Source organism: Neomonachus schauinslandi, chromosome 12 (assembly GCF_002201575.2).
Source record: "Neomonachus schauinslandi chromosome 12, ASM220157v2, whole genome shotgun sequence".
Classification (NCBI taxonomy): domain Eukaryota; kingdom Metazoa; phylum Chordata; class Mammalia; order Carnivora; family Phocidae; genus Neomonachus; species Neomonachus schauinslandi.
In genome coordinates, this window is record NC_058414.1 from 86988088 (window position 1) to 87012189 (window position 24102).

The 24102-nt window shown below is 39.3% G+C and overlaps 1 protein-coding gene across 3 annotated transcripts in view; it reads left to right on the forward strand.

The window, feature by feature from the left end:
* Nucleotides 1-24102, forward strand: part of EXOC4 (exocyst complex component 4) — a 747671-nt gene that overhangs the window by 594650 nt on the left and 128919 nt on the right. For 2 of the 3 annotated variants that reach the window (XM_021692997.1, XM_021692998.1), the window contains one exon: nucleotides 9035-9190. In XM_021692997.1, the coding sequence (XP_021548672.1) occupies nucleotides 9035-9190 (156 nt within the window). Of the gene's footprint in view, nucleotides 1-9034; nucleotides 9191-24102 lie in introns of those variants that run through there. The other variant, XM_021692999.2, reaches the window with a different exon arrangement.

The following is a 24102-nucleotide window of genomic DNA, read 5'->3' on the forward strand; positions in this document are numbered from 1 at the left end:
GAAAATCTAGAAGGAAATTCTTGTGTCTTTTCCCACATAATCATCTCCAACTTTTAGTGTGAGTCTGTATAGAGGCCTCTCCCCCACGTTTACTGATCAAATGAGGAGCTTCCCTCGGCCTTCCAAGCACACACCAGCTGACACAGTTGCTACCCACAGAGCCGGGCGTCCCACAGACTCCAGAGCAAGCAGCCAATCTTAACTTCTCCCCCGCAGCTCAGCCGACCACAGTATCAGGAGCCTCTTGTAGTAACTTTGCTACAAAGAAATAGCGACCTGGACTGGAATGGGGTCACACTGGGGAAAGCACTCAGCCACTGTGCAGGGGACTGTCAGTCATTAACCCGTCTTGTCAGCCACAACCATCCTGAAGATGAGACTCCCCCGACCTTACCGATAAGAAAATGGAGGTTCAGAAAGGTCCAGAACCCAGCTAAGGTCACAGGCCGCGGGGGTGGTTGTGTATGAGCTCCAAGCCAAGTGTGTCTGGCTCTGAAGCCAGAGAAGAGGCAGTGGAATTAAAGAGGAAACAGGGAACCTGAGAAATGTTGCAGATGGTTAAGAGAGAGATCCTAACAGGAGCACAGACTCCAGAGCAGTTGGTACAGGCTGTTCCGGCTCTGCCCTCCTCAGCCACTGGATCCTGAGCAGGCCTTGGTAACTCGTCTGTCAAATAGGAATAATCACCGTGCCTAGTGCACAGGATTGTTAGGATTGCAAGAGTTAATACATGTGAAGTGTTGGGAACAATGCCTAGTAAATGCTGTCAGCTGATAGTTATTACTGCTGGTGTTTATTACTTATTTTTTAAATTAATTCATTGAGAATATTGTTATTCACTAATAAGATGGCCAAAGAAAGATATTTTTATAACCTCTGTTATTTCCCTGGTGCTTTGTGTTTCATTGCTATCATTCATTCATGCGTTATTTTATTTATTCCACAGTTATTTATGAAGCACTTCTGGGGCCAGCGTTATTCTAGATCTAAGAGTATAGACGTAAATACACTAGGCAGGGTCCTGCTGCCTTCATGGACTTTACACCCTAATGAAGGACACAGAATACAATCAAGTAACAAACACTAAATTTCTCAGAAATAAGGGTGATGTGGTTTAAAAAAAAAAAAAGAAAGAAAGATTCAAGGTGAGGGACAGCATCAGGAAAGATCTCAGAGAGGACCTGATGTTTGAGCTAAATTCTGAAGGTTGAGAAGGAGCCATGTGGCGATATGGGAAGAACATTCCAGGCAGAGGAGGGAGAGGTGTGAAGATGGCAAGAAGCTCAAAGCTTAAGTGCATTAAGCTTAGTATAACTGGAACAGAGGGAGAGAGGAGGGAGAAGTGAATATTGAATAAGGATGGACAGGTGCAAGGGGCAGATCATTCGGGTTATTTCTGGCTACACGTTAGAATCACGTGAGAGCTTAAAGCTATCCATGCTGAGCCGCACTTCAGAATGTGTAATTGATATACTTTTAAAATGCTTCCCAAGTGTTTTAATGTGTGCCAGAATTAAGGACCATTGACGAAGGATCTCAAGGCCAGGCAATTTGAGTTTTATTCTAAATGCAATAAGAAGGCATGCATTTAGGGTTGAAACAGGCAGTTACGTGGTCTGATGTCCTTCCATAAAGATCTTCAGTTTGCTTATAACAAAAATCTGACCATTGACAGTTAAGACAAATTTTATATTAATTTGTGGTCCTCTGTTACAATATAATTCTTTTCTCCTTGCTTTTTTAAATATCAGTTATAACCCTTCTTATGAGAACTTGCCTATTTAAAGGTTGTTATTAAATTATGCCCAAGAGTTACCTTTTGTAAACTCTCAAATTTCAAATCCTTTTCCACGGGTCCTCTTGAATTGTTTCTGTTTCCCATGCGCCATCTCCAGAGTAATCAGATGTTTCTGAAGTTACGGTTCTTAGGTAGAAATCCATACCATCATCAAGCTCGCTGACCAGCCTTGAGGGTGATATAAAAATAGCCTAATGTTTCTCTGCTCTTTTCCTACTTATTCTGCTCCATCTTATCTTAAGGGATTTCTGGGTTTTCTTTTTGTGTTTGTTTTGTTTCAATTAGCGGCCTAGCACTACTTCTTACTCATTGTCATTATCACTGTGTTAGTGGACGTTGCGCTACAGTTTGACCTGCTGTAGGTCCAATCATTCACAGTTTAAAGCCCACTACAGCAGCTTAATTTGAACCGTCCGTGTCCCGGGTTCATCTTTCTAGCTTGGCTCCTGGTTTTTGAAGTATCTGAAAGATTCAGCCTGGGAAAGTAAACGTCATGCCCTGGCTGTCACCAAACAGTTGAATCCAATTAGCCCCACCTGCCCCTGGTTGTTTACCTAATGAAAGACTCCTCACCCCAGCTGTGTCCAGGGACCAGTCACCCTGGCACTTCCCAACTGCTCCAGAGAAGAAGCAGTGCACATCAGAGCCAGTCAACACCAGCAGATGTTTTCTGAATGAAATTCACTCAACTGTGTCTAGAGGGTAGACCCTTCTCATGGCAGGCTTATCACCTGTTCCAAGAGGTATACCTATTTTCCTCTTCCTCCTGGGAACGGGTACAAATAGTTACACAGATGGCTCTGTCTGTGGCCCATTGAGCTGTGAATTAATTAGTAGATTATGGTTCTGGTAGTGGTGATTAACCCTACTCCTCTTGTGGAATAATTGTTGGAAATTTAGCTCTTCTTTTTTGAGGCTATTTGGGTATGTCCTAGGATTTTGTAGCCTGCACAATCCAGCTTATCACAAAATGATAAACTAATAAAATGCAGTTGGTGAGGATGGAGATTTTGCCATTTGAATGAAAAAATCCCTTTAGGGTAATTCTATGTCGCTGATCAATGCCAGTATTTCAAATTAGAATACTTGGAATGACATTTGGGATTGATCTTTGTTCCAGAATGAATTAATAATTTATTGTTGAAGGCAGTATATAGGTAGCATGTTAGTTCGTTTTGATTTCTGTTTTTTTAATAAAATAGGATCTATGAATATTAGTGAAGCCAGTAATAAAATATTAACTATTGAATTAAGCCAGTCTTTAAAAAATATATGTAAGTGAACAATGTGGGTACTTTAAGGTAGTATTTCACTAAGCTATTTTTTTTTTTTCATTTCAGCTAGTGCCAAAATGAAAAAAATTCTAGATCCCCAAAATGTACAATACCATCTCACATCTATACACCCAAACTATTTCCTGAACCCTAGGGCAGCATCCATGCGCTCAAAGATATAGATGCTGGAAAATTAAGTCAGGTTCTAACTCTGTGGAGCAGAATTTCCCCGCATTATGGGTCTAAGAGCAACTGAACCACCCAACCAAAGTTCTTTTTAGATATGGATACTAAAATTTAAATTTTATATAACTTCCACATCTCACAAAATATTCTTCTTTTGATCTTTTTTTAAAAAAGCATCTTAAGGGGCGCCTGAGTGGCTCAGTCGCTAAGCATCTGCCTTCAGCTCAGGTCATGATCCCAGGGTCCTGGGATCAAGCCCCGCATCGGGCTCCCTGCTCCGCAGGAAGCCTGCTTCTCCCTCTCCCACTCCCCCTGCTTGTGTTCCCTCTCTCGCTGTGTCTCTCTCTGTCAAATAAATAAATAAAATCTTTAAAAAAAAAATTAATTAAAAAAATAAAAAGCATCTTAAAATGTCAACCCTGTTCATAGCTTACAGGGCATACCAACTCAGTTGGTGAGCAGATTTGACTCGTTGGTGATGGTTTACCCAACCCAGTATATAGGACAAAGTTCTAATTTGAAGTCTAGGTGATCAGTATAAAGGAGGGGTTTTGTTCATTTGCTTTTCAAAGGGAGAGATTATTGTAGGCTGACATAGTCAACGAATTCTTCACAGAGAAAGTACGACTTTGAGGAAACTTTGCAAAAACATGCCACTGAGAAACAAGTGGAGTAAAAGGGGGAAAAGCATGTCAATAATCACTCCATAATTTATTAGTTTTGTGAATCAGGACTTATTTTATGTTGAATTTTTTTCAGAGGGAGTCACACCTATAATCACGAGTCTGATTTGTGTTAAGTTCAGAGAGGTATGTTGAGAGCCTGGCAGACTGATCTCTAAGTTGATTAAAACATCAAATGACTTGATATCTCACCTAAGTCATTTAGTACAGAGAAGTAAAAGAAAACCACAAAGATGGTTTTAGTTTAATAAATTACCTAGACTCCTAAAACTGAAGAGAGCTTATTTTTAGCTTTAGTTCAGTTCTCATATATATTCCAAATACCAGGTATTGTACTAGACACTGGGGACACAAAAAACAAAGAAATTCACTCTACCCTCAAAGAACTCATCATCCACTATGGGATCCCAATTTGCAAACAAGTGCCGTAGGACCAGTGATAGTAAAAGTGTGTGTAAGGTGCTGGTTCTCACCTTTGAATGCACAGTGGAATCACCTGGGAAACTTGTAAAAATTCTAATGCCTGGGTTCCACCCCCGGAGATTGATTTACTTTGGCTTGGGTGTGGACTTGGTGTCTGGTTTTTTTAAAAGCTCCCTATGTTATCCCAATGTGTGGTCAAGGTTGGAGATCTCTGACATAAGGGTGATGAGGCACAGAAGAAGACTCAGCTGTCCTAAGGGAGGAATCGAAGTAAAGCTTCATCAGTAGAATCAAACAAGGAGATGAGGAAAAGGCTTTACAGGCAGAGATAAACACAGAAGTAGGAAACATTACCCCCCCCCCATTGAAAAAAACTCTAGAATACTCATTATGTATAGGGTATTTAGCCAACACAGGTGGGGTGTTGGGGAATAGTGAACATAGACAGAGGAGGAAAGCTAGCTGAAAACATGGATGTTCATTCATACTCTAAGTTTGGACTTGGTCTTAGAATTAGGAATCAATGGAGTTCTAAGGAGAACAACATGACTGTATTTGAACAGTTTTAGGAAAATAACTCTTCCAACTAGTGTTAAGTTGGACTGATGGTCTAGAAGTTCCAAGCAGGATGCCCACTTACTGCCAAATCCAAGTGACAAGGTTAATGGCAGTGGACCTAAAACAGGAAAATGACAGATTTGTAAGATACTGAGGAGGTCGAATTGGCAGGATGTTGTGACTGTGGTGAATAGGATGACTCTTAGTTCGTGACTTGAGTAACAAGATGGATGGTTGGACTGTTGACCAAAACAGGGAATACTAGATGTTTAGTCAGAGAGGGAAAGGTGTACAATAAATGAGTTCCTTTGATTCATTTTAATTTGAAATGCTGGTAGGACTTTCAAAGAGAAATCTTCAGGAAGCCTTTGGATATGCAGGTCCAAGACTCAGAAGAGAGGACAGCCGTGACGATATTAATTTAGGAGTTATCAGAATATAGGTCAGTCACATCTGGCAAGAAGATGAAATTGCCCAAGTGAGAAATGCAGAATGGAACACCAATATTAAGAGAATGGACAGAGGAAATGAGCCATCAATTTTTCTAAGAAAGAGGTTAGGGTAGCAGGAGTAGAACCAGGAAAAGATGATAATGTGGAAACCCAAGGAGTAATATTTCAGGAAGGGAATAATCAAAAGTATCAGGTGCTTTAGAATAACCAAAGAATGTGAAGAATAAAATACACCCATGGGTCAATGGAGCAGTTTCACAGGAATAGTGGTTCTAGAACCCTGATTGCAATTGATTTAAGACTGAATTTTGACTTCAGTCAAAAGTGTGGAATTGATAGATTTAGGAAACCCTTCTCCTACTCCTCTAACACATACAAAGTCCAGTTAAAAATATATAACTTTAGGGGCACCTGGGTGGCTCAGTCAGTTAAGCATCTGCCTTTGGCTCAGGTCATAGTCTCGGGGTCCTGGGATCGAGCCCCGCATCAGGCTCCCTGCTCAGTGGGGAGTCTGCTTCTCCTTCTCCCTCTGCCTCTTCCCCTGCTCATGCTCTCTCTCGCTCTCAAATAAAATCTTTATATATATCTTTTAAAAAATTTAAATATTCAGCCAGTTTCAAAAGGAAGAAAAGCAATTCTCCAGATGCCGCAAATGAAAGAAAATAGCATATAGGATCTGTGTGCCATAGCAGTAAGCAAATAGTGATGCCGAGTGGCCCACAAAAGTATCAGGACTTCACATGGCAATTGTCTTTGTCTGTTTGGGCTGCTCTAACAAAGTGGCACAGATAGGATGGCACAGTTCTGGAGAGTGGAAGTTCAAGATTAGGCTGCCAGAAGGATAAGGTGAGGCTGTCTTCCAGGTCTGAGACTTCTCATTGCTTTATCACGTGGTGAAAGGAGCTAGGGAGCTCTGTGGGATTTCTTTATAAGGGCACTGATCCCACTCATAAAGGCTCTACTCCTGTGACCTAATCACTTCCTGAAGTCCCCACTTCCTAACACTATAACATTGATAGTAGGATTCCAGCATGTGCGTTTTGGACAGACACAGACATTCAGATCATAGCCGAGTTCAGACCCAAGTAGGGGCTGGCATTTGAACACCTGCATGGCAGGGAGTTTTAGTCATGCAGAAGTTATGCAAGGGACTTTTCCACCTATGACTGCAACCAGGAAAACTCTAGACTTGGGAATGAGCCACCCAACTTGGAGAGTAGAAAAGTGGCCCCTAGAAGAGATCAGAATCCCACACAGGTGCAAGTAAGGACCTCCATTTGCACTTCCCCTGTTGGGAGAGAATGTTTTAAGCCAAAAAAAAGGAAAGAAAAAAAAAAAAACTTAAAACCTACTTGGAACTAGTGAAACCTAGAGGATCCAGACGAGGGGAATGCAAACCACCTAATAGTAACATCTCTAAAACTCAGGGCAAATGTGGGATTCCCATAAAGGACAAATCCCACTGAGGTGGAGCTTGCAGACCAATAGCACATCACATGAGAAAACTCATCATCATGAGAAAAGAAGGAAAATGCTACTAACAGGACATTTGACATCCAACGAACTAACAAAAAATGTAAAGCCACATGAGAGGAACTTTAAAATTGCTGCTTTTAAAATACTCAAAAAGGTAAAGAATAGAATCCATAATTCAAGAGCAGGTCATTTTGGAGGAGGGAAGCTAGTGGATTTCTAGAAGAGCTGAAGAGAAAATCTAGAAAGGAAAAATACAATAATTGAAAACATTTCAAAAAAGCAATAGATGGGTTAAATCCTAGAGTAGATCCTGGAGAGAGAGTCATAAATTGATAAAATGAGTGAGAGGTGAGAAAGAGAAGTCATTGAAGGCCACTCACTGGGCGACAGGGTCTGTGAAGGGTAGGGAGGAGCTTCACTGGAGAGAAATGCTGGATCAAGGAAGAGATTGATTCATTCTTTAAAAAAAAAAAATGACGGGGTTGGGGGATACGTTGAGAGAGCTACGAGATATGGAAAAGGGGATTTTGGGGGCAGTAGGGAGGATCCCTAAGAGCCTAGGTAGAGAGATTAACTGGAAGTGAATGAAGATGAGACAGATTTGAAGATATTTCTGTGGGGGATAGAGGTGGAATGTTTGAAAGTATATAATTAAGAAGCCTCCTTTCTGTGTCAGATAGGAAGAATGTAGGGGGTAAGCAATGAGGAGATAAAAGGTGAAGGTTTAAAGAATGGCATTGAGGGAATGGGAGGGGAAGTTGAGCAGAAGCAGGTAAAAGGAAGGCCAAAGAACATTGACGACCCACCTGGCATACGACATCATGAATGTGAGATGGTACCCAGCACCCCACATATGTATGGGTAAAAGTCAGATTGTGGGACTAATCCATAAATAGCGCAGAAAAGATGCAAGAAAATAACAAGAGAAAAAAAGAGAATAGAAGGTACCAGGGAGAGTAATTTGAGAGACCTGAAGAAAGGTTCTGAAGTCTAATTTCTGCATTGTTGACCATAGTTACCATTAGAAAACTTTTGCTTATCGTGAGTTAGAAGAATGCTAGAAATCAGCTATGGTTTTCTTAGTAATTCTAGCTTATTTTCAGAGAACCAGAGTGATACTGCTCCCTACAACCTGAAATCCTATTACCTCGAGTCAGGTTGTCATGAGTCAAAGTTTTTAGGCTTCAGCTTCTTTTGTTGACAGACATGAAATTGTCTGTTGGTTAAGGAGCTTTTATCATGAATACCCACCATACATATGTTGTATATTAAGATGTGCATAATGTCCCCTAGTTACGATTCTTACACCAACATAAATTCCTGCCTGTGACAGGGGGAAACCTCCTGGAGTCTGGGTCAACTTGAGAGGGGGTAGCCAGCTAAGTAGCACTCCCTTCATAAATAAATGTCATTCCTGTCACCTAGAGTTGCTGATGATTTTTAGACCATTGAAATTAGTTATAGTGACAGAAATGTTGAACAGAAGGAGAAGCTTTTTAATTAGGTTGAAATTGAACGTTTAAGATGAATTTACAGGTACTTTCTGGTAAGCGCAGTGTTGATAACTAACCCATAGGCCCTATTAAAGGACTTGAAGCCTGTCACTCTAGGTCACCACTCAAAGCCCGCTGGAGAGAGCAATAATCAAAGACTTTTTCTGCCTGACATCTGGGGCAGAAGGTTTCTCTATGATGGTAGATTTACTTTGAATAGAGGGGTGTCCGTAGTTCAAAAAGTACCTTCAAGTAGAACTAATTGGTATTTTAAAACCAAGAAGTCAGAGAACAACCTTTTGTAACACTTCGTCACCTTTCCAATACCATTTATGTTGTTATTTCATAACATTCTTATTTGTTCAACATCTTTCTTGAAAGGTCCACCCCAAAACCTACCATATGTTTTTATTTATCCTAAGGGATTAACTATGATAAGGGTGACAAATTAGTATTATTATGGACCTTTCACAATTACTCAGCAGTGAAGAGACTAAGAACAAAATCTAGAAATGGTTTCCCAGTAATGTGACCTGCTAATGGATGTCAGGACTCCAACTCAGATAATAGATTATGTTAATAAGAGAGATGGCTGTGGTATTTTTTTCTTCTTCAGCAAAGGTAGATGAAAAATGCTAACTGGATACCAGGCAATGTGCTGAAGTGTCTCTTTTCCACTGATTGTGTTCAGGGGCATTGTCCAGTCAGAAGAGAAACTTGTCATCAGTGCATCTTGGGCAAAAGATGATGATATCAGCAGACTCTTGAAATCTCTACCAAACTGGATTAACATGGCTCAACCCAAACAGCTGAGGCCAAAAAGAGAAGAGGAAGAAGATTTCATAAGGTAACAGATTTATTTTCTATGTTGTATTAAACAGTGGGAGTAAAAACATCTGTTTAGCTAACTCTTCCTTACATGGAATTTGGGGCAATTCTAAATATCAAGCAGCAATGAACTGAACTTAGTAAAGTCTGTTTCTATCCTAACACACCTCATTTCCCATGTAAGTATGCTTTGTACTCAAAATTCTGGAAGGGATTGATGTATATCAAATTTGGAGATTTGTTAAATCAAGTTAAAATATCTTTTAATTTGTAGGTCATTTTTCCCTCTAAGGGGAAGCATGCAATTTACTCATTAATGCATTTATTTATTCAGCAAAGCTGTATTGACCTTGTTGTGTGCCATAGCTTGGAAAGATGACAATTAATGACATAAGGTTCTTGCCCATACAGAGTCTTTCAAAATTGTTCTTAGCATGCTCTTCAGTTCCTAGAACTGTTAGTTAGTTGAACTTTCTGGAAATATAAATGAGCTTCTCATGTTTGTTCAAATACATTGTATTATCTCTGATTGTTTCCTACTTATTTTGAGAAAAGTAAGGTCTCAGCTTTATCACTCGACATTTACCTTTGTACAGTTTAAGTTTTTTACATAGCCATGACACTGTGGCCTCATTCAGTGAGGGTACTCATTTTCACGTGGCATGCCACAGTGAAATATTTCCACCTCTGTCACTGTAGAGCTGTGTAAAGTAGGAAAAAATGAAGTAATACTTTGTCACATTAAAATTAGGTTTATTCTTGGGCGCCTGGGTGGCTCAGTTGGTTAAGCGACTGCCTTCGGCTCAGGTCATGATCCTGGAGTCCCGGGATCGAGTCCCGCATCGGGCTCCCTGCTTGGCAGGGAGTCTGCTTCTCCCTCTCCCACTCCCCGTTTGTGTTCCCTCTCTCGCTGTGTCTTTCTCTGTCAAATAAATAAATAAAATCTTAAAAAAAAAAAAAAAAAAAAAAAAAGTTATAAAATTAGGTTTATTCTTACTGTTTTTTGCTTATCCAGGTGAATGAATAAATAGTAAAAATAAAATCAAAGCACTTTAAAAAAGCAAAGACCAGAAAAGGAATAAAGGAAGTAATGGCCAATATTTTACTTTTAACTCATCATAGAACTGTGGGCTCATCTTTTTCTCAGAATGTGGGTTGCAACTGTAGATAAATAGGTTTTTACTGCTCACCAAGTTACCTGTATTCATACAGGAATGCTAGTGCCTCATTTTTACCAACCTTTTATTATGAAAATTTGTTAGAGTACCATTTAAAACCGTATCAAAATCGTGAGACTCAAAAATTCACCTGTAATTTAACTATATATATATATATAGTTTACTTTTTAGATTAATAGACTTTATTTTGGGGGGGGAGCTGTTTTAGTTTACAGAAAGTATTGAGCAAAAAGTATAGTTCCCATTATATACCCTTACCTACCACCTTCAGTTTCCTCTGTTTTTAACATCTTGCATTAAGTGTGGTACATGTGTTATACTCGATAAGCTAATATTGATACATTATTATCAGCTGAAGTCTATAATATACATTAGGGTTTACTCTTCATATTGTAAATTCTTTGGGTCTTGACAAATATAAAATGGATGTATCATCTCAGTATCATTCAGAATTATAGTTGCACTGCCCTAAAACTCTTCTGTGTTCCCCATATTCATCCCTGCCTTCCTTTCCCCAAAGCCCTGCTAACTGCTGATTTTTTTTTTTTACCATCTCCATAGTTTTGCCTTTTCCAGAATATAATAGAGTTGGAATCATGTGTAGCCTTTTCAGATTGGCTTCTTGTGCTTAAAAATATGCGCTTAAGATTCCTCCATGTCTTTTGTGACCTGATAACTCTTTTTTTTTTTTTAATCCCTGAGTAATATTCCATTTTATGGGTGTAGTATAGTTTGTTTATCCATTCACCACTTGAAGGACATTTTGATTGCTTCCAGGTTCTGGCAATTATAAATAAAGGTGCTATAAACACTTATGTACAGGTTTATGTGTGGATGTAAGTTTTTCATTCATTTGGGTAAATACTACAGAATGCGATTGCTCGATCGTGTAGTAAGAGTATGTGTCATTTTGTAAGAAATTGTCACTGTTTTCCAAAGTGGTTCTATTTTGCATTCGCGCCAGCAATGAATGAGAGTTCCTTTTGCTCCACATCCTCTCTAGAGGTGCTAATGTTTGGTGCTAATGCTAATATTTGGTGCTAACGTTTTGGAGTTCGTACATTCTGACAGGTGTGTAGTGATATCTCATTGTTTTCATTTGTATTTCCCTAATGGCATATGATGTTGAACATCATCTTTTCATATGCTTATTTGATATTTGTATATATATTTTTGTTGAGATACTGCTTATTTTTTAATTGGATTGTGTTTTCTTATTGTTGAGTTTTAAGAGCTCTTTGTATGTTTTGGATATTGTCCTTTATCTGATATGTGTTTTGCAAAGATTTTCTCCCAGTCTGTGCCTTATGTTTTCATTCTTTTCACAGCTTCTTTTGTGGAACAGACGTTTTACATTTTAATGAAGTCCAGCTTACTGTATTTTTTCTTTTATGGGTCATGCTTTTCTGCTTTCTGATTTTAATTTTGAATATTTTATATGATTCCATTTTCTCCTCTCTCAGCATATAAATTATACTTTTCTTTTACCTTTTTTAGTGGTTTCCCTAGAATTTTCAATATACATTTATAACTAATTCAAGTCTGCTTAACACCAGACCACACGGGTCATGCAAGTACCTTATAACAAAGTATTCCTAATTCCCCCCTTCCATCTCTTATAACATTGCTGTCATTCATGTATTTCATTTATCCATAAGCTATAATCACTGTGTATAATGTTGCCATTATTCTTTTGAACAAATTATTATCTGATCAATTAGGAGTAAGAGAAATAAAAGATTTTATTATTCCTCCTCTAATGCTCTTCCTTACCTACCGTAGATCCAAATTTCTGAACTAAATAATTTTCCTTTGCCCTAAAGAACTTCTTTTAACATTTTCTGTAAGGCAGGTCCTCTAGGGACAAATTCCCTCCATTTTTTAATTTGGCTTTATTAAGTGATTCGTAATTGGGCAGCATCCCAGCTAGCAAGTAGTGTGGAGCTCCCAAATTCCCTCAATTTTTGTTTGCAGAAGAAGTCTTTATTTCTCCTTTTGAAAAATAATTTTTAGGGTACCAAATTCTAGGTTGTGGTTGTTTTCTTTTAACACTTTAAATATTTCACTCCATTATTCTTGCTTCCATGGTTTTTGAAGAGAAGTCTAATGTAACCTTTATCTTTGTTCTTCAGTAGGTAAGGTAATTTTTTACCTCGGACTTCTTTCAAGATTTTATTCTTTTTTATTTTGTGCCATTTGAATATTATATGCCCAGGTGTAGGTGTGTGTGTATGTGCGCGCACACGCTTCATGTTTGGTATTCTCTGAGCTTCCTAGATCTGTGATTTGATGTCTGTCATTGGTTTTGGGAAATTCACAGTCATTATTTCTTCAAATATTTCTCCTGTTCCTTCTTCTCTTTCTTCTCCTTCTGGTATTCCCATTGTCCATATATTACACCTCTTTTTTTTTTTTAAAGATTTTATTTATTTGAGAGAGAGAGTGAGAGAGAGCATGAGAGGGGAGAGGGTCAGAGGGAGAAGCAGACTCCCCGCTGAGCGGGGAGCCCGATGTGGGACTCGATCCTGGGACTCCAGGATCATGACCTGAGCTGAAGGCAGTTGCTTAACCAACTGAGCCACCCAGGCACCCATATTACACCTTTTTAAATTGTTCCTACACTTCTTGGATATTCTGTTCTGCTTTTCTCTTTAAGTGTATCCACTTAATCATATCTATAACCTGAATAGTTTTATTAGAAGCAATTTCTAGAGGATAAATTATTTTTTCCCAACTTTTCAGGTTACTTTAAATGAATGTAAATCTTCCTGTTTCCTCAGCTTATTATTATATAACTCCTTAGTTGTCTTCCATGCTTGCAAAGAGATTTTCAGTTGGTTTTATTAGTATCTCCAGTAGCTTAAAGGGATGGGCTTCTAGCCCTCTCCCAGAAAAGAGAATGCAGGTCCAAAGAGCTGCATGTCTGTGTACCACCTCATGCTTCTGATACAGAAAAGCTAGATTAGGTCCCTAGCTTTCTTATTCTTGCTTTGCTCACTGAGTTGTATCACCTTCCACCTTAAATTTGAAGGCAAAACAACTTATACATACATTTTTAAAAATTTTTGGTGAATTACAACATACATGAAGTCAAGTGTAACCTTAGGTATGTAACTCAGTGAAATGTTATATATGATTATACCCATGAAATCACCTCCCAGATCAAAATATAGAACTCTCCTAGCACCCTGACAGCCTACCCTCAAGGTAACCACTATTCTGACTTTGATCACCAAGATCAGATTTGAATGTCCCCAAATTTTATATAAGTTTAATCATGGTATCGGGTTTATTTTGTTGAACATTATGCCCAAGAGATTCGTCCATGCTTCTGCATGTAGACATAGTTTGAAAACAAATTATATTTACTTTAACAATAGAAAAATAATTTTTTCAGTCTGTTTTGTTTTGTTTGTGATTCTTTGCTCTTAATCTTTCACATTCTCTATCCTGATTAGCTGTTGAAAGTGAAGATAAGTAGGAGCTTATCTTTATTTTTTTACTCTCTTACTTACTTTATTGATATTCCAATGTGGTATAGTTGACAGAGCCTTGATTTAGCACGTTAGAGTACCATAGAGCATGGCAGGAGCCAAAAAGACTGAAAAGTCACACTTCCCTCCTATAATTAGTTTTTAAAGCGCAGAGGGCTATTTGGCACACAGATGAATATAGAATCCAGTGCCCTTTGCATTGAATAAAGGTTATGTTCCCTTCGTTACTAAATGAGGCCCTTTCCTATTCTTGTTTTTTAACTAAAAAATAAAGTATGTTATTTCCAGGCTTAACTTTGAATAGAGGGGGAAAAATAGGTCAAGCCAGGGCTTTAATAGAAAAAGGAAAAATAGCAAATATCCTTTTGTTTCCCAAGAAGCTGAAAGCAGGCTTTCTAGCCCATTGTCTCTGCACCTGTCATATATATGTATGTATTTATCCTTTTGAGATCAATGAATGTCCACTGATAAAAGCAGTCCCGCTTTCTGGAGATGTAATTAACAGAAAAGGTAAGGTGTTAGGACAAATAACGGAGTGGGGAGGGATTGTCTAGGAGTTGGGGAGGCCATCTGTATTAGACTGCCCCCAAAAATCTGTAACCCCAATTCACTCAGTGACCTGGGATTTCAAAAATAAGAATCATTTCTCTAGAGCCAGGTTTGAAAAACCTTAAGTAGATAGATATGATTGGTGAGACCAGGACCAGAGTTTTCAGGTGATAGAAGTCAAGGAATATATAAAGCCTACAAATTAGTCTTGAAGTATAGCAGGCAGAAAGATGAATGATAAAAAATTGTACAATCTGTTTCAACGATTACAACAATCAGAGTTGACAGTGCCTGGCACTGTATAGCAACATTACGAGTTTTCAGGTGTGTTATTCTCATTCAGAAGATGAGAAAACACAGGGGTAGAGAAATTAAGTAACTTCCTCAGATTCACAGAGCTACTAAGTGACAGAGCTAAAATTTGAGCCCAGATGGTCTAGCTCTAAGAACTACCCCACCATGATCCACCAGCCTAAAAATAGATCAGGAATTTATAGTTTGGGACTTTTGAGTTATTCCTTCATTTTCATCGATCATTATAATCTTGACTGGTTTTCTAATCATTTTATGCCAATGTCAGACATTTTTTACATAGGTGCTTTTATTCTAGATTTAGTTTGCAATTATTAGTATTCATTGTATTACATTGTTATGAATTCTCTGAGTTTTATGTTTGCCTAAGCAAAGAAAAGAAAAAGAATCATTGTTGAAAAAAGAAAGATGACACAAAGGGGGTGAAAATATAAAGAGGATATAAAAGAAATTATGTAGGTTTCAGAGAGAGTGTAATGCAGACCTGAATAGGGAAGAGAGAGTAAGGATATTTTAGCTATTTTTAGTTACTGAGTTTTTTAGAAGATAACTTTTCATTTTATCTGGAGAATCAAGTGAGTGCTGTGTTTATTAAGGCTGCTTTTTGTTGTCTTATGAAATTAGGAACTCAGTGTGATTAAAGAACAGCAAAATATTATTTCAAAGAGCAAGGCCATTCCTGAGATTTTATTTGGTATGAGTTCTGTATTAAATGGTTAATGAAAAAAAGGAGAATGAAAGCAGAAAAGTTTGCACATTCACCTTCCTTCTGTGAAACCCTAATAGTACATCATAGATCCTCAGTAAATGTTGGATGAATAAAACTGAATTTAAAAATAGGAAGAATCACCCACTCTTCATATGAAAAGAATAAAATGTAAAGAATGGTGAGCCAGTGTCTTAATTGGAAGAAAATGCCTTCAGTGGCCTCTCTGAAAGTTGCACATGTAGGAACATGTTCCTTTTGGAAGCTCACAGGCCCAGGTTCTAGTCCTTTGCAAGGCCATTAATTAGTCTGTTTTATTTCGGTTTTGCCTTTGGTAGGTCTTTACACCTGTTTGGTTTCTTCAACCACCTCAGATTAGAGAGGCAGAAATCTAGTGGGCTTAGAAATATGTTTACGTGAAACATGGTATGAATAAAGTAGAGCATAAATAATTTTCATAAAAATTCCATTTGGAAATTTAAAAAGTTCTCAAAACAATATGAAGAAAGTTGTTAAAAGGTTCCCAGTAACGGGGTGCCTGGGTGGCTCAGTCGGTTAAACGTCCAACTCTTGATCTCAGCTCAGGTCTTGATCTCAGGGTCGTGAGTTCAAGTCCCGCACTGGGATCCACACTGTGCGTGGAGCCTACTTTAAAAAGGGGGGGGGGCGCGCGCGCCTGGGTGGCTCAGTTGATTAAGTGTCTGCCTTTGGCTCCCTCTGCCTTTGGCTCCGTATCCACCTCCTTAGCAGGCTTCGTGCACAGCAGGGAGTCTGCTTCTCCCTCTGCCCCTCCCTCTGCTCTTGCTCTCACACGCTTTCTCAAATAAATAAAATCTTAAAAAAAAAAGTTTTCCCAATAACTATAGCTATTGAAGAATCTTTAGATGAATTTGAAGGAACAAGTAAAAGATCCAGTGCAGGAAAAAATAGGCTAGCTAACTTGAACAAAATGTTCATTAGAATGGAGACATATATTCTACTATCTCTGCAGGCTTAATATGACTTTAAAAATATAATTATAAAAGGAAAGATGAATCAGAAAATATGAATATATTAAGTAAGTGCAAGGGTAGAAAATGCTTTGCTAAAATGTTTTTTTTTTTTTCCCCTCGGTTAAACAAGATGAAGGTCATAGATGGATGTAGGCACTGCCAAGCAAGATTAGATAGAAGCAGACTTAAATCTCAAAATTAAACAAAAAAGACAGGTAATTAACTGGAGACTTAGCTACAAAACATATCAATTAATGTTCAAGACGATTGCATTAGGCACTTTGTTATTGTATTAAAATGGTATCACTCTTGTTAGCATAAGATTGGCAGTAAATGAAAAAAAAACCTTAAAATCTCTCCTATATATTGCATAAATGCTAATCTATTTAGACAGTTATTTGAGGGTTATAATTATTCACTAGTATTATTTAAAAGTCACTGATATAGTATTTTCTACATTGTGTTTTTTTTTTTTAAGATTTTATTTATTTATTTGACAGAGAGAGAGAGACAACGAGAGAGGGAACACAAGCAGGGGGAGGGTCAGAGGGAGAAGCAGACTTCCCGCCGAGCAGGGAGCCCAATGTGGGGCTCGATCCCAGGACCCTGAGATCATGACCTGAGCTGAAGGCAGTCGCTTAACCAACTGAGCCACCCAGGCGCCCCTACATTGTGTTTTTTGTGTAATTTCAGGTCATGGAATTATTTAACTTTTTAAACGTAGATTTTACTTCATTTAACACCATTCCTCTCTCTCTCATTTGGAATCTTAATCAAAGAAAAGATAATGATCTGCCTAATTTAGTCCCACTCAGCCCTTCAGAAAGAGGCTGAGAATGATGTTCTCTGCCATTATGGTGGGAGGGATACCTGTTACCTAGCCTGAGTAGGAGCAAGAAGAGGTGTTCTTAAGACAATAGCCAGCAATGAGACAGGCCAAAGCACTGCCAAGAAGGCGTGTGCCTGTTGTTGTCTTTCCCCAGCTCTGTCTCTGCTGATGGCCTCTCTCTGCTACAGGCTGATGTCCTTCCAGATGATGAAGAACCACTCACCTTCTCACCCACGTCTTTTTTTCCCCATTGAACTTTTTCCACTTCCCCATCTACCATGCTCTTTCCACCTCTATGTGTTTGCCACGCCTCTTCCTCTTCCTGGAATGCCCTCTGCTCATCCCACCCCTGCCTCCTGTCCCCCCATCGTGTTCTGCTTGCAAGATAAAGCTCAGGTATCAGCTCCTTCGGCATTTCCTCCCCAAAACTGTCTACCGCTCTGCACCCCTCGCTTCCCTCCTGCCTTAGGAGCTCAGAGTCCAGGAGGGTAGTTAAATAAGCAGTTTATAGTGTGGGGAGTCCTGCTAGAGGTAAGGACATGTATACAAATCTAAGAGACCAGTAGATAAACTAAAAATAATAATGAAACATTAGGAAGGGGAATTGGGTATAACTGGGGGGAGGGAAGAAGGGTGGTCAGAATCAAAATATCTAAAATTAATCCATCAACAATGGATGTAACCACTGGAAGAATTAGGAACCAAAACAGTCTGTTTTTGGAAGCTGTAGGTGCTTTTTTTAGGGGCACAAGACTAGGGTGGGTAGGGGTCGGACAGGGGATCACTGCTCAGCATTTTAAGTTATTTAACCATGAGTAATTATTACTTAGGTTTTAATTTTTTGTTTCCCCCCCCCCAAAAAAATTCCACATATCCTCAAACCCTGTTACTGTTCACTGCCAGTTCATTAATTCTCTATAAATACATCATCATTCTAACATTTTTTTATCCCTGCAAAAAAATCTTAATCTTAAGTCATCTTCACTTTTCTGCCAATTTTATGCAAAGCATTTACTCTTCTGTGTATTATCTCACTTAGTCCCAGAGGTTCCCATCTCTTTCTTTGTCTTCCTCCTATAACCCCTACACCCCACCCATTCCTCAGTTCCTTCCCTTTCTCTGTTCCAAGAAAGCTACTTGAAGACAGGCAACTTAATTGCTTACTTTGGGAATAATTCCATTGCCTTTGCTTGAGATCAGTTGTTTAGTGTCTCTGCTCTGAGTAGATTTAGATTATTCAAAAGGAAATTATATGATATTTTGAGAAATAACCAGAATGATCAATGAGCTGGAATACTCAGGTGAGGAGGCTCAGTGATATATGAATTTTGACTTTTAAATCTGCAGTCATTCTTGGTAGCTGAAAAACCAAAGTATGTGTTCAACTTCTAATTATTGGTTATTTTAATCCTGCATTTGATAATCTGTTTTGAGGCTTAATAAATGTTCTTTATAGAAATCTATTGCTATTTGTATAAATGCATAACTTACAGTGGCTCACGGCAGAAAAACTATACCTCAGAAGTCCTAGCACCTATAGAAAAAACTTGTACCTTATTGTTTATATCCAGTGTTGCTTGACAACATGCTACAAAGAAAACCTAGTAGCCAGGCTTATTTGAGTAGCTTGGCTAAAGAAAGCATGTTCCCTGCTATCAGAGCACTTCAATGCAATTTTATTCCAAGTGGATTCTATATCAGAACTCTAAGCGGGTGCCATCAGCCTGAAAATAATGTGCTGTTCACAATTAGCTCTTTGCTTGTTGTAACCTAGTATCAGTTTCTTTCTTTTGTTTTTTTTAAGATTTATTTATTTGGAAGTGATTGAGTGAGCACGGGCGCGTGCGAGAGCAGGGGAGGGGCAGAGGGAGAGGGAAAGAGAAAGAGAGAATCTCAAGCAGACTCCTGCTGAGCGCAGAGCCCAACATAAGTCTCGATCTCACAACCCTGAGATCATGACCTAAGTGAGCCAAAACCGAGAGTCAGAGGCTTAACTGACTGAGCAACCCAGGCGCCCCAACCTAGTTATCAATTTCCGTAGAATTCTTCTCTCTCCTTACCCACTGATACATCAGTTTACTCATCTACTATTTCCAAAAAGGGGGTACAAAATGTGGAGAAAACCCTGAACTGAGCTTTGGGCCTCTGCCTCACCTTGCTGCTAGTTTTCTGTGTCTTTAACCAGCTCCCCCAGTTCTTTGCACCTCTGTCCCTCCTCTGTAAATGACAATCTTTAATTCTAGAACTTACACGCTGGGATGTGTGTATGTGTGTGTATATACATTAGGTCATGTTTAATGTCCAGCAGAGCTGTATTTTTATGTTGTGTACTTACATTTTAGAGTAGATGGAGCCCTCTTATAATCATACACCTAGAACATTCTGTACATTTTGTAGAATTTTTAGTATACTTTTACTATGCCTTAGCTACTATTCAGGGTTCTGGTTTTAGTATATTTACATTTATGGCATATTTTTTGCAAACATTTGTCATTCATTTGATGTCTCCAAATCACAACCTTTCATTATTAAGCTGATCTTACAAGAAAATTTGGTCAATTCTTCAATGACTATTGTTTTCCAGAAAAATGTTGTCACAAAAGCACTGGTTGCCTGAAAGGAACTTTGAATCAAGTTCCTAATAAATTGGGATACAACACTTGATATCAAAAGCATAGGGTTGGGCGCCTGGGTGGCTCAGTTGGTTAAGCGACTGCCTTCGGCTCAGGTCGTGATCCTGGAGTCCCGGGATCGAGTCCCGCATCGGGCTCCCTGCTCAGCAGGGAGTCTGCTTCTCCCTCTGCCTCTCCCCCCTCTCATGCTCTCTGTCTCTCATTCTCTCTCTCGCAAATAAATTAAAAAATCTTAAAAAAAAAAAAAAGCATAGGGTTAATGACCAGAGTACTTACCTAGTATCATTGCTCTGGAATTTGGGTATTGAATGCCAGACCTAGCGTGAGTCACAGTGGTTGCTCAGTGAATGCTTGTCGCATGAATGTATGACTACTTGATATGCAGTAATGGAATTAAAAGAAGTGAAAAGATAGCATAGAAGGAGTCTTAGAGTATGGGTATGTATTAGTCAGCTCAGGCTGCCACAACAAAACACCATAGATTGGGTGGCTTAAACAACAGAAATTTCTTTCTCACAGTCCTAGAAGCTGGGAAGTCCAAGATCAAGGTGTCGGCCAATTTGGTTCCTACTAAGAGCTCTCCTCCTGGCTTGCAGAGGCCCATTTTTTGCTATTTCCTTACACGTCAGAGAGAGAAAGAGAGATCTCTCTCATGTCTCTTCATATAAGGGTATTAGCCCATTATGAGGGCTCCACTTTCATAATTTAATTACCTGCCAAAGATCCCACCTCTAAATACCATCATTTTGGGGTTTAGGACCTCACCACATGAATTTCAGGAGTGGGGAGTACATTTCAGTCCATAGCAGGGTGAAAATACTTATCTGTTTGCCTACAGTTGGAGTTGTAATTTTACACTAGTGATTGGAAATGAGCCAGAAATAAAGAAGCTAGCTGTTTAATGTGTAGAATATATCGTTAGTAATACAGGCAAAGGAAGAAACGTCATGCTACTGGAGAAGAAAAATGACAAACTATAGTTATAGAAAAAATTTAAAGAATTGTTTGTCATATGACTTACACAGTTCTGAGTCAAATAGGAACAGAGGTTTGTTGTGTTGTGTTTTTACATAAGGACTCTCCCATTGTATATTTGGACTTACCACCCAGTCACTTACATTGACCTGTGATTAGAATCTTGGCCTCTAATTGGAGACTCACTATTTGAACCCTGGTGTTTTGCTACCAGCCCAGCCTCTATAGGCTTCATGATGAAAAAAGTGATCATTTTATGTCTCTCTTTTAGACAGGGAACCCACGTAGAGGTGAAATTGCCTTTAGCAGAATGGTGCCTTTGCCCTGCCATCACCTTGGTGGCTCCAAGCCCTTTTCTTTGAGAAGAAAGTTATTTGAGCATAATAATTTTTCTGTGCTCACCCATAAGAACACAACACATAAACTACTCCAGAATTCTTATACAAGGACAGAAAGATGGACTGACAGGAGAAATTATGCATTTATGCCTGCGTGGATTAAACATGTCAAAACATAGCTGGCTGTCATTCTAAATTTTATCTCTCCAGATCTGAAATAAGAATGGCAAAGACAGTCTGTGAGAGTTCTGATTGCTTTCGTAATATTGTTCAAGTTTTTAATTTGGCGCATTAAAGTCTCACCGTGCATGTTATATACCTTGTACTAAGCCTTCATTCTCAGAAACTCAGTGCACTGGGAAGAAACTTAAAGTGATTCCTGGGAGACTACTGTCCTAGGAAGTGATTTTGAAAAGCACAACAATTATCCATCTATTTCTCGCTTCTTTTTTTTTTTTAACTTAAACTTTTTTCAATGATAAATTCACAGAAAAATTGAAATGACTGTCCAATGAATGCATGTATACCTTGACTTAGATTTACTATTAACATCTTGCCATACCCACTCTGTTCTCGCCAAGTAAATGCACATACTTGTCTCTTGCCAAACCATCAAAAGTAGGCTACCCAACATGGTGACCTTTCACTCTTAAACACATGAGCATACATCTCCGAACAACAAGGGTATTCTCCTACACACGCACATTATTACCAGATATATTCATTTTTTTGTTGCTGCCATAACAGATTATCAGAGTGGCTTAAAATAACACAAACTCATATTCTTACAGTTCTATAGGTTAGAAGTCTAACCCAGTTCTCAATGAGCTACAACCAAGGTGTCGACAGGGCTGTGCTCCTTTCTGGAGGTTCTAAGGAAGAATCCATTTCCTCGCCATTTCCAGCTTTTAGAGGCTGCCCTCATTTCTTGGTCTCCTGCCTCCATCTTCAAAGGACTCTATGACCTCCTTCCATCATCACATTTCTCTCCCTGACCGGAGCCAGAGAAGATTCTCCACTTTTAAGGACTCCTCTGATTAGGCTTGGTTTTAAAAAGTAGAAAGGTGCCTGTTATTATGAAGGGACTCTACTCTGAGGTTTGGCAGATGTGTGTATGTCCTCCCTCCTTTAGCACTACTTGAGAGTAGAGTGCTCAAGAAAGTCTAATTCCTTGATAAGAAGCAATTTTTGTATGTCTTGAGGCAGCAGGACTGATCTCATGGGTTGTGAGATTGAGCTCCACGTCGGGCTCCACATGGAGTCTGCTTAAGATTCTCTCTCTCCTTCTCCCTCTGCCCCTCCCCCCACTGCTTGTGCACACATGCTCTCTCTCTCAAAAAAAAAAATATATATGTATATATATGTACACACATACCTCTTCACAACCACTAAGATCACTGGAATTTTAAAAAAGATAATAGCAAGAGTTGGCAAGGATGTAGAGAAATTGGAATCCACATATGCTAGTGGAAAATGGAAAATGGTACAGCCATTTTGGAAAACAATATGGCATTTCCTTGAAAGGTTAAAGATAGTTATCCTTTGACCCACCAGTTGCACTCCTAGGTATATATACCCAGGAGAAATGAAAACACATACCCATGCAAAGATTTATACCTAAAAGTTCATAGCAGCAAAATTCATAATATCCTAGAAATGGAAACCAACCCTAATGTCCCTCAGCTGATGAATGGGTAAACAAAATGTGGTATATCCGTACAATGGAATATTATTTGGTAATAAAAGACATGAAGTACTACTATAGGCTTGAACATGGATGAACCTTGAAAGCATATTAAGTAAAAGAAACCAGTCACAAAAGATGATATATTGTGTGATTCCGTTTACAGGAGTATAAATTATAGATGAATGTCTGGAATAGGGAAACCTATACAGGCTAAAGTAGATTAGCATTTACTTAGGGCTGGAGGGTAGGGGTCGGGAATGAGTATGAAGTCTAATGGGTACAGGGTTTCTTTTTGAGGTAATGAAACTGTTCTAAATTGTGGTGTGGTCACATAACTGTGATTATACTGAAAACTATTGAACTGCACATATTAAATGGGCAAATTTTATGACATAGGAAATATGTCTCAATAAAGCCATTATTTTTAAAAGTGCCCATGCGTAAGCCCCACCCATGACCAATTAAATCAATTTTTATAGATGGAGTTTGGCATGGAGAATTTTGTTTACACCTTCCTAGTTCAGCTTTTAATGTATAGCCAGAGTGAGAACCACTAGTTTAAACTAACTACCAAGATCCCTCTCAGGGCCAGAATATCATAAATCCATGAGTCCAGTGTTTTGTGCCTGTTGTGGTGAGCGAGCTGATTTAAAGAAACAAGAGACGGAAGGAAAGATGGCAGAGGAGTAGGGGACCCTATTTCAACTGGTACCCAGGATTGAGCTGGATATCTACCAGACCACTCTGAGCACCCACGAAACCAGCCTGAGATGTAAGAAGATCTGGATTTCTACAAACAGAATATAGCAGGCGGTTGGTTTTGAGGTACGAATCGGGGAGCCATGATTCCACAGGCAAATATCGGAGGATAAACGGCAGCGGGAGGGTGCCTGGTCATGGGGATCCTACACCTCCGGTGAGCGACAGCCTCGCGCGCTGCGGATGGGGCACAGACTCGCAGACTGGTAGCAGCGGGGAAAGGACTTTAGGGCAGCCCTGGGGCGGAAACCCAGAGCGGCGGGGTTGCGCAGGCGAACTGCAGCCCCCGGGGTGGAAACCCGGAGTGGCGGGGTTGTGCCGGTGAACTGCAGCCCCCAGGACGGAAACCCGGAGTGGCGGGGTCGTGCCTGCGAACTATAGCCCCCGGGACGGAAACCCGGAGCAGCGGGGTCGCGAGTGCGAACTGGGAGCAGCTGGTGGTTTTAGAAGCACAAAGGGCAGAGACGTGCCCGGACCCG